At 41.9% G+C, this 14,993-nt stretch overlaps 1 protein-coding gene across 3 annotated transcripts in view; it reads right to left on the bottom strand.

The window, feature by feature from the left end:
- Positions 1 to 14,993, bottom strand: part of LOC146785847 (maltase-glucoamylase-like) — a 783,978-nt gene that overhangs the window by 26,752 nt on the left and 742,233 nt on the right. For all 3 annotated transcript variants that reach the window (XM_085635202.1, XM_085635203.1, XM_085635205.1), the window contains 5 exons: positions 9,866 to 9,900; positions 9,661 to 9,777; positions 7,107 to 7,255; positions 4,573 to 4,654; positions 4,406 to 4,465 (listed from right to left, as the gene is read on the bottom strand). In XM_085635202.1, the coding sequence (XP_085491328.1) occupies positions 4,406 to 4,465; positions 4,573 to 4,654; positions 7,107 to 7,255; positions 9,661 to 9,777; positions 9,866 to 9,900 (443 nt within the window). The remainder of the gene's footprint in view (positions 1 to 4,405; positions 4,466 to 4,572; positions 4,655 to 7,106; positions 7,256 to 9,660; positions 9,778 to 9,865; positions 9,901 to 14,993) is intronic.

Below are 14,993 nucleotides of genomic sequence, written 5' to 3'. Positions count from 1 at the left end.
TCCCTTTCTCTACCTCTTTGCTTCCTGGCACAATGCTTAGCTTCCTCGCTTCTACTCCCGGGTCCGTCAGGAGGGGGCTTGGGGGTGGATGCTCTGAAAATCCCTTGGCCATCGCGCCTGTTGTATACCTTCCCGCCCCTTGCCCTGATCCCCCGATTTTTGGCTCGCCTGGTGATGGAATCTTGGGAGGTGGTTCTGGTTGTCCCTTTTTGGCCTCACCGGTCTTGGTTTCCCACTCTGCGGCTGTTGGCTGTTCTGGGTCCTCGAGTGGTCCCGTACTATTCATCTACCCTAAGGTCATCCCCGAAGTTGTTCAACCCGTGGCTGTCAGTTTGGACGCTGAGAGGCATGGGTGGCAGCGTCGGGGTTTCCCCAAGCATTTAGGCTTGACTCTTCAAGAGTCCTACAAGCCTTCTACTCCAGGCCCTATGGTCAAGATTGGTGGAATTTCCAGTGTTGGTGTCATGCTCTGGCCTTTTCCTCCCTGGATTTCTCTCTGCCTGGAGTTCTACAATTTCTCTGAGAGGGGTTTGAGAAGCGGTTGTCTGTTACCAGTTTACGGGCCCAGTGGGCCCCGATAAAGGCTTTTCGTTCCCCTTGGGGGAATTTTTGGGATGTTGGTGACTAGGTCTCTAGGTTTCTGCAGAGTTTTTCTTTAGCTGGTCCTGTAGTGCGGCCCTTGTTTCCTTTTTGGGACCTCCCCTTGGTGTTGTGTGCTTTTGTGGCTCTTCCCTTTGAGCCTTTGGAGGAGGTGGAGATCAAGTTTGTGACTTTGAAGGTGGTCTTATTTTTGTGGCCATTACTTTAGCCAGACGCCTTGGGGAGTTGGGGGCTCTGATGGCCCGTGAGCCTTTTTTGTCCTTTTAGGCAGATGGGGTGGTCCTTCAGTTAGATTCCTCTTTTGTTTCCAAGGTACCTTCTCAGTTCCATTGTTCCCAGGAGTTGGTGTTGCCTGCTTTGTGCTCTGATCTGGTGTCTGGCGATGACCTTCCTTGGTCTTTGCTTGATGTTTATAGGGCTTTGTATATCTATTTGGATCACACATGTCCTTTTTGGCAGTCAGACTCCATGTTTATGTCTTTTGGGGTTTCCTCTTGTGGGGAAAGGCTTCTTCTTCTTCCATTGGTTGCTGGCTGAAGCAATATGTTGGCCTACTTCCTTTCGGGTTCCCCTCCTCCGGTGTGTGTGCAAGGGTGGTCTACATAGGGGATGTCGGCCTCCTGGGCTAAGGTTTGGGGGGGGGGGTTTCCCTGTCTGAGATCTGTAGGGCTACTACCTGGGCATCCGCTAATACTTTTGTGAGGAATTATAGCATCCATAATGTGCTGGGGATGATGCTAATTTTAGTTTGGGGGTACTGCAGGCTGTGTGCTACTGAATTCCAACTTTGTCTGTTCCAATAAATCACTGGGTGTTACTGTGTGCCTTGTGTCCTGGTGGTTTGTGGTTTGATGAATGCCGGTTGCTGCTTGGGTATTCTCACTTGTTTAATGAATGGGATGAGGACAGGAAGGACCTTGGAGTAATGTCCTATTATTTTCCAGTAATCTTCGTTACTCCTGGTCCCATTGCCCTCGTCCGATTAATTACTTCCCTCCCCCCCTCCCGGACTTGCTGGCCTTCATCTTTGGCTTAGTAGTTCAGAGCGAATGCTGGGTATAGTATGTTTATGTACTCCCCGTGGGAGGGGGTTGGGGTAGGGCCAGCATTCCTTCATTCTTTTTTTCTGTTGGTGAGATAGTATTATCTCACTTGTTTAATTAATGGGATGAGGACAACAGGACCAGGAGTAATGAAGATTACTGGGAAGTAATAGGACATTCCGAAGTAGTCCTAAACTAGCCTTTAGCATCTGTGGATGCACTTGAAAGTCATAAATTAGCTACAGCTAAGTAAAGCGCTGTTTCTAGATATTGCCCAGATTTATAAATGTTTCTTGTGTGTGTTCATTTACTGTCTTGAGAACAAGATAATCCTTGGTTGTGATTAGGACCTTAACAAATGTTAACAATGCTCTTCGTCTTCCCCTTCAATTGCGAGTGGCCCTCCTACCTGATAGACCCAAAAAATGGAAACAGATCCACACTTTCTCTGATCGTGTGCCAATATGATGATTTGTACCCTGAATTCCTGACTCTGGCCATCTTATAAAGGCACAAAAAGAATTTGGTGGGTACCACTTTTAAAAGAGGTGCAAGTCATGAAATTAATAATACTTGATCTTTCGGTAGGTTGACCAATAAATAAACCATGCATTGACTGTGCAGTTACCACGACCCAGGGAGAGCATGGTGTAATAGAATTAAAATATTGATTTTCTAATTAGGCATGGGAGACATTTGGGTAAAACCAGCATAATCAGAGTAATTTCAGTAATTTCATGTTACTATTGATCTGTGAAATTCCTGAAATTTCGCTATTACACCTCATGCAGTTTGCAACAAAAATAAATTGTGAACACACCTGAACAACAAAAACAGCAAAGCAAGAGAAGCTGTTGTTTAGGATGCTTTTGTTTTTTTGGACTTTGTTTTATCACAGAATACAGTCTTACATTCAAAGTGCAGGAATAGAGTAACAAATGCAGATATGCATTTCACGTAATTATGCGTAATTTTGTCAAAGTTCTAAAAATGACATTACAGGAAATTACACAAATTGCACACATACCTTCTTCTAACGTTGCTGTCATTGTAGATTTATGTTAAAAATGCACCCTTTCAAAAAGGCCATTGTGTGTTTTTTTGCTTTATTGCTTAATTGAATTTCTTTGGGCCATAGAGTACTGCACACTTGCAAACCAACAGTAACATGCTTGTACTCCTCCTTTTTTAGCAGACTGAAATATACACCTGATTGGGATATTTCACTTACTAATAGGTTCCTAGTATATGGTACAGAGTGTAACGCAGGGCTTGTAAATTAAATGTCACTTGTAGGCTGCAGCACCCAATGTGCCACCCGCTGCAGTGACCCAGCCTCCAGGCTGTCTCCAGGCCTACAATTGCAGCCTAGCTGAGCAATTTTAAACTGTCAATTTGTCTTGTTAATAAAACCCTAGTGCGGTGTATTTCGTAGTGGTGGGCCTTTCATGGGTGGAGCCTAGACGGTCCCGTGCAGCCACCCAAGGAATATGATGCAATCCTATATTTATAAAAGATAGTATATCTGGGATTGTACCAAAAATATGTGCCTAGCACAGGGAGGCACAACAAGGAGAAATATCTTTATTTCTGTTGTTATTATCTCTTTCCATGCGCGCTGCATTCTGCAGCACACTTACAGAGGAAATTGCCTCTAGGGATTGTTTTTGTGCATGAAGTTATCCCTTCCTGCATAAAAAACCATCCTGCCAATAATGCTGGCACCCTAGCCGCATGGCTCAAGGGCGCCTGTGTCTGCTCTCAGGAGCACTTCAGTGCCAGGCGGGGGCAGTAGTGCACCAAGTCGTAGTAGATATAGTGCATTTCTGCTCTCTCCATTTCACGCAATTTAGCGCAGCACTTTAACATAAGTAAATATGCCCTATACTTGACATTGTATATGTACACATTTCTCAGCACAAAAATAGTGCTTATAGTTCCATTAGGAAATGCACACTGTGGTATGTCTCACACATTCGTATAAAAAGAACCATGACTCAATAGAGTCAACGATTTTACAGTCACAAAGACTGCAGTTCCAGAAATTGAAGGCTTTCTGATGGCGAGAACCTCAATCACAATGTATACAAAAGGTACTCAAATTCAATTTGAATTTACAAAAGGCACATTACGAGTTACAAATGTCTTTGTGACTTGCAATGAATACATTATGACTCCTTGGGGTTTAGAATAAAATGGATCAATAATTTGCAACTGCGGTGATCAACCGCTAAAGAACATTGTCACTTCAACTAGTGCCTATTCTCAAATTGGAAATTGTCTGTGATGCACAGCTTCCAGTTTTTTAATGTTTCATGCAGACACCAGAAGGAGTAGGCATTGGTCAAGGTGACTGCTCGTGCACCGCCTGACGTCCATTAGAATTATTCGTGATTTTTTCAAACAATGCCACTGTTGACTCTTTAAGGTACAGTGGCGGCCATTTTAGCATTCTGCAAATGCAAATATAGGGAAGAGGGCCTGTTGTCCCTCACAGGACTCCGTCCCAGTGTTCACAGCCATTGACTGTGCTATCCAAACGAAATCACCTCCTCACCAGTTTTAATAGGATAGAGATTCTTCAAATCCACTATGACTGATTAGCATATTCGCTGCAGTGCAAACATAATCTCAGATGCTGTGCAGAATCTACACATGCGATGTGTCCTGAACATGATAATATGTGCATAAGCATTTGTAAAAGTTATGCATTTATAAAGTTAATTATTTTATCTTTTGTCCAAAAAGATTTCATCACTTACCGAATAAAAATCATACCAACGTGCATTAGGAAGATAGGCATTGACAGTATCTGCACCAATCTGTAAAATAACCACAAACAATTAACAGTATCCCCAAAAATAAATGCAAACACGTGGATATGTTTACAATTATTGTTAGCTTGCATGAGTAGAGAAAGAAGACTTACATCCAGCACAGGGCTTATCAGAAGGGCGGGTCCCCACAAAAATTGTTTGTATACATCCCATGTTGCCACTTCCTCCACAAACCTGGATATTTGAAAACATAAAACTAGATATTAGATGAGGATAGAGATATAGCGCCCGATTCATACAGGTAACTTAGATGTAGTAAAGTTACAAGTGCGGAGTCTGGGCTCAGGGGGTGGAGTCTCTGCACTCCACATTGCATTGTGAAGACTCTGCCCCGAGTGACCCCACACTCGTAACTTCACTGCACTTAAACACATTCTTAACATAAACATTCAAATGTTTTCCTGGGTTAGGAGCTCAATTATCAAAATGCACAATTCGAAAAAATCAGATGCTCAAAACGAAGAAGTACAATGCAGAAAATAAATATTTTGTAACACAAAATAAAACTTCAACAGCGCAAAGTCACAAAACCAAATGTTAATGAATACTGCTATGATTCCACGGCTACAATTATGAAAATATGGTGGGGCGCCACAGTGCAAAAATCATCATATACTGCTCTCCCGGTGCACACCTCTCTCCTGGTCGCCGTGCACAAGCTGGAAAAGGAAAGGCTTCCTTCCTGCTCAGTGGACCCCAATACAGCCAACCTCGGAGCTGCTTTCATGCTGAGAGCAGCTCTGCGATTGGTGGGAGCAGCTTAACCAAGCACACTTTGAGCAGCTCTGTGATTGGTGGGAGCAGATTAACCCAGCACACTTTTTGAGGCTGGGGGCCTGTGCCTGCATTCCTCCGGCTGTTTCCCAGCCAGGGGATTGCAGGGTGCGCACTGAGCATGTCGGACTGGCCGTAGCAATAAAGCTGGCCGAGCTGGCCGATCTGCCTCCAGCGCCAGCTCGTTGGATTTTACAGCCCTGCAGTGAAGGGCATTTTTTCCTAACCTGCACTAGTCACCACTTATTAGGGTGCTGTATGTGTGGTAAGTGTCAAAATTAAGCCACTACCAATGAGTGTGTGAATCACCTGGTCCTGAAGAATTGCGGTTACTTTACTTAAGCAAGAAACATGTTGACCATCTATAACCACAGCGTAATACAGTCAATCTAACTGTAATATTACGCACTCTATTGTTTTTATTGTAAGAGTGGGACCACAGTCATTTAATAAACACCATTCAGGTTCCCCACTACTTATTTTTAATACACTCCCCTCACCACACACTTCTCACTTGAAGGCCCTTACCTGCATTCACCCACCGGCAACTATGGAATAAAGATCTCCATTAAAAGGCGCCATTGGGGTCGCCGATCGGGGATTGCAGCGCCGCCCCGATTCGGAGCAGACCCGATGATGACACTTTACATCTGGGCCACATGCTGACGACATATGACAGCTAGTCTGCCGGGTGTGTGAGGGTCTTTTTCCTAAAGGAGGATTTTCCTCCTGACCTCAGGGACTCATTTATCTCTTTTTTCACCAGTAATTCTCTTTAGGAACAGCATACTTTCTTACTTATAGGGTCCCCCGAGTCGGCGTGGATCAAGGGTAGGTGGATAGGCGTCCTGTACTACGGACTTCTGACACTGTACTATCCGGTGTCTGCCTCCAGCGCCAGCTCGTTGGATTTTACAGCCCTGCAGTGAAGGGCATTTTTTCCTAACCTGCACTAGTCACCACTTATTAGGGTGCTGTATGTGTGGTAAGTGTCAAAATTAAGCCACTACCACTACCAATGAGTGTGTGAATCACCTGGTCCTGAAGAATTGCGGTTACTTTACTTAAGCAAGAAACATGTTGACCATCTATAACCACAGCGTAATACAGTCAATCTAACTGTAATATTACGCACTCTATTGTTTTTATTGTAAGAGTGGGACCACAGTCATTTAATAAACACCATTCAGGTTCCCCACTACTTATTTTTAATACACTCCCCTCACCACACACTTCTCACTTGAAGGCCCTTACCTGCATTCACCCACCGGCAACTATGGAATAAAGATCTCCATTAAAAGGCGCCATTGGGGTCGCCGATCGGGGATTGCAGCGCCGCCCCGATTCGGAGCAGACCCGATGATGACACTTTACATCTGGGCCACATGCTGACGACATATGACAGCTAGTCTGCCGGGTGTGTGAGGGTCTTTTTCCTAAAGGAGGATTTTCCTCCTGACCTCAGGGACTCATTTATCTCTTTTTTCACCAGTAATTCTCTTTAGGAACAGCATACTTTCTTACTTATTCTTCCACTGCAGGGGCAGCTGTAATCCTCCACTTGCAGGATTCTGCCCCGCCCCCTGCCTTTGCTCTAAAGCTTTTAAGTAAAATGACATTGACATTGTGTATCACTCGTAGCATGCAGGGCGACACTCCTCTAAGCCCAAACAATCGAATTAGGCTTCATTAATAAACATTTTTCACAAACTGTACGGATTGCCAATTTACGCATAAAAACGGCTGCAACATCAGACCTGAAATGCATGCCATAGAAAGTCCTTTAGATGTCTGAATGCTTGAACAGAATTAATGAATCAAACTCCTCAAAATGCATGGCAACAGTACTTACTCGTGCAGTAATGGACGAACTACGGTACTGCCTTTGGTATGAGCTTCGTGCATTAAAGTATAAAGATATGGCAAGAGTTTATATCTCGTATTAAGCACGTTCCTGGCCATGGTTGCAAAATCAGCATCCCAAGCAACTGGATCCTGCCTCTAAAACGAGAAAAATACATGTGATTACATCCTATATTTTTCAAAAGTGAAATATCTATCTCTCGGACTGTCTACATTTTTATTTGGCAACTTTTCATTTTGTTTAGATTTATCACTAGCAAAATGACTTAGATTTGCTCTTTCTTTGCCCCGTATTCAACCTGCCTATTCTGCAAAAAAGGTTACATTTTTAGATTAATGGTGTGAGCTTTTAAATAAAATAACAGCACCAGTGGTGTAACAAAAGCCCCTAGTGGGGGGTGGGGTGGCCAGTTCAGAGGGCCCCCTCGGGCATTGGCAGGTCACTGACCTAGGAGCTCCAGACTGGGTCCGGAGCATGGGGACCCCCTGCTTGTACTTTGCAGGGGGCCCCCCTCAAGTTTCATTAGCCTCTGATCAGCACCCACAGATATCATATAAACCAGCTCAAGGAAAGGTATGGAAATTCAGGAGGGTACATTTATATGGACTGGATTATGTGAAACTTAGTATGTTTATATTCTGTTTTATATCTAATAAGCATGGAGCCATTTCACAATCAGTTCATGAACATATTCAGCCTTCTCTTGACAGCAGTTAGGGTGGGGAATATGCTGGTTAGCAACTCAATTATTTACCATACTAGAGAATTTCCACTTAGGCATGACCCATTTGTGAGAGTGAATGCTCCACCCTTTATGGTTCCCTGATTCAGAAATCACATGTTTTGACCACCAATAGCTTTATCTGTGGACGCAATTTGAAAATATGTGGAAAAATATTTATTTATTTATTTATTTCGCGATTTTTATTGCGCAAACAAATACCCGAAGCTGTCTCGGCGCATGTGACAAAAACAAGAGACCAAGCCACAGGATTACTGATTGAACAGCCATGTCTTTAAGAGCCTACGAAAGCTTATCAAATTGGGGGCAGTTTTTATGGTGAGTGGCAAAAGGTTCCAGAGTTTAGGTGTGGCAACCAGGAAGCGCCTGTCTCCCCAGGTTGCCGTTCTGGTGCGAGGTAACGGAAGCAGGCAGGAGTTGGCGGATCTCAGCTGTCTCTTGGGGCTATACAACTGGAATGCTTCAATCAGAAACTTTGGACCGACGCCATGCACTGCCTTATAGGCAATGCAGAGGGCCTTGAATTTAATGCGGCCCTCTACTCTTAGCCAATGCAGGTGACGAATGGCTGGAGTAGTTGGCTGGCGGCGGGGGATGTCAAGAAGAATTCTTGCAGCAGCATTTTGTATGGACTGCAACTTAGATAAAACGAGTTTCTGAGTATTAAGGAAGAGGGCGTTCCCATAATCGATTTTAGAAAACACTAGGGTAGAGACCAGGGTCTTCCCAGCTGAGGTGGGAAGGTAAGGCAGTATTTCCCTAATTTTCTTTAAAATAAAGAACGCAGATGACACAACCTTGTTGACATGAAGGTTGAATGACAGCTTGCTGTCAAAAATGACTCCCAGGTTTCTGGCCTTATCAACTGGGACAGGAGGAGATCCCAGCTGGTCAGGACACCAGGCAGAAGACCAAACCGGGGAGAGATTACCAAAGGTCATGACCTCGGTTTTGTCCGAGTTAAGCCTCAGACAGTTGGAGGACATCCAGGTACTGACAGCAAGCATGGCTTCAGTAGAGAGTAGCCCCAAGGCATGAGAAGACATTGCTCTGGTTTATGCATTTGATGGCTAAGAGATTACTTATGTGAGATTGGCATATCACAGTGTTTTTGTAGGTTGGCCAATCTTTCAGAACTTTGGGGCCAATTCACATTAAAATAGGCATCAAAAGTCCGTTTTATTGTGCTTATGCCATATTACTTACTTCACATATTTGGTTTTTTATTTATGAATTAGGCTAGATTGTCTCAAGCCCATTACCTATTCACACACCAGGGACGTTCAATTTGCACAATTCCTGGTTTGTGAATGGGATCTAATTTGCAATGTGCCCTTTGAACTAATAGGTCATATCACAAATTTTCATTTGCAGGTCATCACAAAATATTATAATGGAAATTAATTTGGCAGGTTGTTAATTGTGGTCATCCGTGATTGGCTGCAAATTCAGAGATAGTAGCATTAAATGCATTTTCTTTCCTAAATTGAAAACATTTTTAAAGCACCCGTTGTCTATTAAATTAACAGGTGCTGCTTTAAGTAATCTTTTTCCTGTTTGGCAACTCTTTGAGGGCAGCATGCAGTGGGCCTATGTTTCCTGACAATTTTAATCTTGTTTTAATATTGATGTTATTCTGTTCCTAAGCCAATAGTTGAAAAACGTTTGCTGTGTACATGCTTTCCCAAACTGGTACACTGCATTAACTGACAATAACCAGTGTAGTCCAAGGGCTTTAAATAAATGCTCAATGTAAAGAATTATAATAAAAAAATACATAAAATGTGAAATGTAACCTACCCTAGACCCTTTCCCATTATGATTTCTGGAATATGGGTAAAATGCTCCCAATTGTGTCCATCGGGCACATAATTCACGTGTTGTATCCTGGAAGAAGCCGCAGATATCTGCTCCTGTCTGGATTGAAGATAAAGGTTTACAATATTGACAGGTCTGTAAAAAATATTGAATATTCATAACATTATAAAATGACAATAAAGCTTACATATGAAATTCCAAAGAGGCTGAACTCCAGCATGCCTGTAAAAAAAATAACAATATTTTGAAGATCAATCAAAAATTCAATCATCCGGAAAGATAACACATTCATAAAATCTGCATTTTATCACAATGTATGCCTATTAACAAACATAGTCCATGAAGCATCAGTAAAACTCTGACACAATGTTTAAATATTCTTTTCCATTTTCGAACAATTTCTCATAAAATTGAGCAGAAATCAACAGACGTAGGACGTTCCCAACATCAGTACAAAAGGTTAGTCTATAAATGCTAAAATCCATGTAGCAAGGATAATTTTTATCACATCAGAATACATTTATAGGACAGTTAATTTAAAAAAAATCAAACTAATACAAATTATAAAATATCCTTATAAAATACAATAGCTCTATCGCTTCAGAGGAGAGGATTCCCACCTGTAAAGCTCGAGGGCGGGATACTATAATATATTTTATGTTTTTCTCCACTGTCTTATCCTCTCAAGTAATTTTCTATAATGCTAGGTGGTCCCATTTTAGAGACTACAACCCAGTCCTTCTTGTGCTGGGCAGAGGCTGTGGTCTAAAGGGTAAATGCGAAATGCAAGGTTCTGACATTTGTCTAAAATCATCTGATCAGGGACAGAGGTTAAAATGGGCCATAGTAATCCTGCATCTTTTTCTTCAGGACCTTTGAGAGAAGGTGGATGAAAAGCTTGCAACCTGCTTTGATAATTTCAAACAGGGGGAGGAGGTACTTACAGCTTACAAAGACATTTGTGTGCAAGTAGCGTTAGACCTCTCTTTGCCCACTACAACTGGGCAACATACTGGTGAGAGATGGTTCGAAGCACACCGTAAACTGGTAGTTGCACTGAAATGGGTCCTACGAGACAAGGTTCACATAGCCATTTTAAGAAAGTGGTGTAATTCTGCCCTAAACAACAGCAAAAATGAAATTAAGGAGGATGCACAGAATTAATTTTTAGCAGTGGAGGCCCTAAAGGACAGGTCTAGATTCTGGGCTATTGTAAATAAACCTTTCTTTTCCGAAATAGAGAATCCCCCCTAGAATGTAACATCACAGAAATTCAGTAGCTCTCTCATTTTGAATCTATATATGAGGCCTCTGCCACTTCGGATTTACCTGTTAGTCTAGAACATAGAAGGGAACCCCCTGAAATTGTTTTTAACGAAGGCAAGATAGAACTGGCAATAAAGCAAATGATCAGTAATAAGGCCCCTGGCCAGGACGGTGTCCCAGCCAATTTATACAAACAAAACCCAACTTTCTGGGCTAAAATTTTGACAAATGCCTAGAATGTGTCAAGTCATCATGGTTTCCAGTCATCGTGGTTGTCTTCCATTATCATCCCAGTTTTTAAAAAAACGGACAGAGAGGGGACCAACGCTGTTATAGGTCGATATCTCTAATTGACTCTGCAGTAAAAGTTTTATGGAGAGTGATTTTAACTAAGTTAATGGACTGGCTGAATGAGATTGAGGTTTTAACAAACCTACAATATGGTTTTAGACGAAGAAGGGGTACACTGGATCAGTGTTTAAATTTACATCTAATTGCAGGGAAATACACATTAGCCAAAGCGGGGACACTACAGTTGGACTTTACGGACCTTTCCTCAGCTTTTGATCTGGTAAATAGATCTAAGCTTTGGTCTATCCTGCTAGATATGGGAATAGACCCATGTTTAGTTCACTTCTTGGCTGACTTACATAGAGATCTCTCCGCAAGGGTGAGGGTCAACCAAGAAGGTAAATGCACAAAGCACTTTAAATCAAGAAGAGGCGTCCCTCAGGGCTGTATTTTAGCTGCGATGGCTAGGTCCACGGCAGCTGTTCATGGTTTTACACAGCGATTGTGGGCCAGGCCTATCTCAGCCATGCTTAATATCTATGGGTCCAAATGCATAGCCATTGCACTGTATGAATCTACCATCTGGGTATATATATATTTCGTTGGAGGGGTTACAGACAGTTGAAAATAGTTATTTAAATACTCTCTTGTCGGTCCCCTAATCTACCTCAACTTTTGTAATACACCAAGAGTTAGGTGTTAGATATGTATCAGATTGGATGAGGTTGGCCCCGGTGGTCTGCTGGCTTAAAACCTGGATTAATCCAGAATTAACCCTGAACCTCAAGATCATTAGTGATTGTGTCTCTCTGGAGCGAGTTAGCTGTATCCCGTGGCTTCAATATGTTAAGCAAACCTTAAACAAACTAGGGCACCCAGATCTCTTTGATTTTCCGGATAAAACAAGAAAAGAGGACCTGGTGTGGGTAAAAACAATTTTTTTAATTTGGTGTCGGCAGAGAGAGAGGCTACTGAGCAAACAAAATCCTCAGTAAAAGCCTATCTCTTGGTAAAACCTCTCCCCAGATCAAACTCTATTTGACAATTGTCACTAAGCCCTTCCATCGCCTGCTTTTAACTAGGTTTCATTTTAACTTGATTCACATTTTCCTAGGCGACTTGCAAGGCTGGAGCAGAGTGTGTGATTTAGGCCCTTGCACATGTGACAATATCTCAACCTAGGACATTATGCATTTTGTAATGTTTTGTGATCATTATAGTCTTATTCGTAGGAGGCTTTTATTTCCAATTTTAAGGGGAAAAGGTTTTATACTCTATCTATACCATGGGATATATTTAACATTGCGAGTTTCCTAGTCACAGCTGTTAGACTTAGGAGAAAACGGTTTCCTATGACAAGTGTTTTAAGAGTACCCGTTATGCTTAAATGATTACCGTTCTTATGCTGGTATTTTAACTCTGAATTGTTATCATCGAGGCGATTTGTTACCATATATGCACTAATGGCAGCTTGGGTGGAATCTGACTTTGTAACCTTATTTTTTTCACTTTTTTTAGGTCGCCCATATTTATTGATGATTTGTATTTTAGATGTTTTTAGTGCATAGCGTAATTTGTCATATGTGTTGTATTCTATGGTTTTTATTAACCGAATAAAGTGGTTTTGACTGACTTACAATACTCAATATTTTACAATATGCATATACACAACATTGTCACCGATACACGCAATATTGTTTTAATTATCTTCTGGCTGCAACTTCATAAGACAGGAGGGCCAACAAAATTCAAATCTAATTCTAATTGAAATCTAAATCAACAGCTGCCTTGAAAGAACAAATAACATAATCGAAAAATAGAGGGCCAAGACTGTATCACAGCTTACACTTCAATAAATTACATATGCATATCATATGTGCCACTGAGTCTATGGAATTTGAGCATAATCAACCGTCCAACGTCTCAGGACAAGTGACCTAGTGCCGTCTAATTTCCCGCAAATGGAATAAGAAAATCACAGTGGAATTAGTTTATTTCTTATTGTGCTCCCAACAAACATTTTATGTAATTCTGAACCATTCTGTTCTCATCATTAAACATTATGTAACAGGGCTGTTTTCTCTTTGCAACGTAATCGTATTTTAGCAGCCTAGATAATTAAATAAAAGGATTTAAAATAATTTGAAGGAACAAAAAATTGTGTGTTATACCAGGCAGCAATGTTCTTCAAAACATTTATCGTCTTATTCTAGGTACTTTTCTAACTATTTCTTTACTAACATCTTCATGGCACAAATAATTCCAAATATATACATCTGAGCCAAATACATAGGTAAATATAATTAATTGTACTGTGCAATCTATCCTTACCCAGACGCTCTGAGCCTGAGTCCATTGGGACAATCCAAAAAGGTTAATTTACCTGTGTATATTTTCTTGTGTGTTTATTCAAATATTATATCTAGGTGTAAGTCTCCACTTTTTTGCTGTTCAACATTTCTGAGTGTAGATTTACACCTGGGTGGACCCTTGTGTCTTTAACCCCTTAAACAGAATTTAAGAGTGCTAAGTTTTTGCTTGTTGGTGGAGATATTTGACACCAAGGTGGAAATCTACCTTTTAGAAAATAAAGGAAGAAATATTACAGATTATTTCTCTTGAATCAAAATATTTAAAATATTGTAATGTTTAAAATAAATGTTAATTCATTTGGAATATTTATTATGAACTTAGTACTAATAAAATACATTGTTACAGCACAGTAAGACATTAAATAGAATGCATGTTAAATAATAAATTCATTTAAATACAATACTCTAATTTATAAATAATATTTTTAATGGTTTAAGCAATTTTTATTGAGATTGTCATAACACATAACAATACACCCACCTACAACCACCGGCCGGTGGGGAATTCACAGGCAAAATCAAACTTTTATTAATAGAAGAGAGAAAGACAAGAGCCCTCCGTGGAGAGCAAACAGGAAGAGAAAATGACAGAAGAGAGGAAAGTTCCTAATGGCAAAGGGAAGTGCAGAATCCTAAGGTATTGGGCGCAGGTAAGCTCCACGAACTCTGAAGAGAGATATTCCACTGTGGAACCCCAGGTCTTATCAAATTTGGGCAATGTGTGGTGGAGCCCCGCTGTGAGTCTTTCCATGCCCACTATGTCCCACATCTTATGTAGTCAGTCAAGATGGGTGGGAACCTCCGGTGTACCCCATCTGGCCAGGAGAACCTGCTTGGCCGCCCCCAATGCTAACGTAATTGCCCTCCCCCTACAGGACCGAAGAGGGTATGTGAGTGGATTGGGCAAACCCAGCAAAATATAGCTGGGGAACCTAGGAAGGTCTGTGCTGTAGAGTTGATCAATGATAGGGAGGACAGCTCCCAGAACGCCTGGACCTTGGGGCACTGCCAGAGAATGTGGGAAAGGGTACCCTCCTGTCCGAGTCACGCCAACAGAGGCTGCTACTCCGGGGTTTCCATTTTGCGACCCTTGCCGGCGTGTAATACCAATAGTGTGCAATTTTTAGGAGCATCTCCTTCCCCGATGTGCTGCAAGAGGATGCCCAGGCCCTATGTACTATGTCTGACCACTCCTTAGGTGAGAACTCCCTTCCCAATTCCGCCTCCCACCTACGATGCACTGGAGTCTTTGTCTGAAGGCGCTTAGTGGAGGTGCGGGTAATATACCAGACCTCAAATTAGGCGAGGAAGTGACCTGCGTGCGGGCGAATCTGCAGCTGCGTGACCAATGGCGCAACTCCAGATACTGCCAATAGGCCGTCTTAG

This window comes from Triturus cristatus, chromosome 11 (assembly GCF_964204655.1).
Source record: "Triturus cristatus chromosome 11, aTriCri1.1, whole genome shotgun sequence".
Taxonomy (NCBI): domain Eukaryota; kingdom Metazoa; phylum Chordata; class Amphibia; order Caudata; family Salamandridae; genus Triturus; species Triturus cristatus.
The sequence above is the reverse complement of the archived record's forward strand: the minus strand, read 5'-3'. Positions and strand labels throughout refer to the sequence as shown.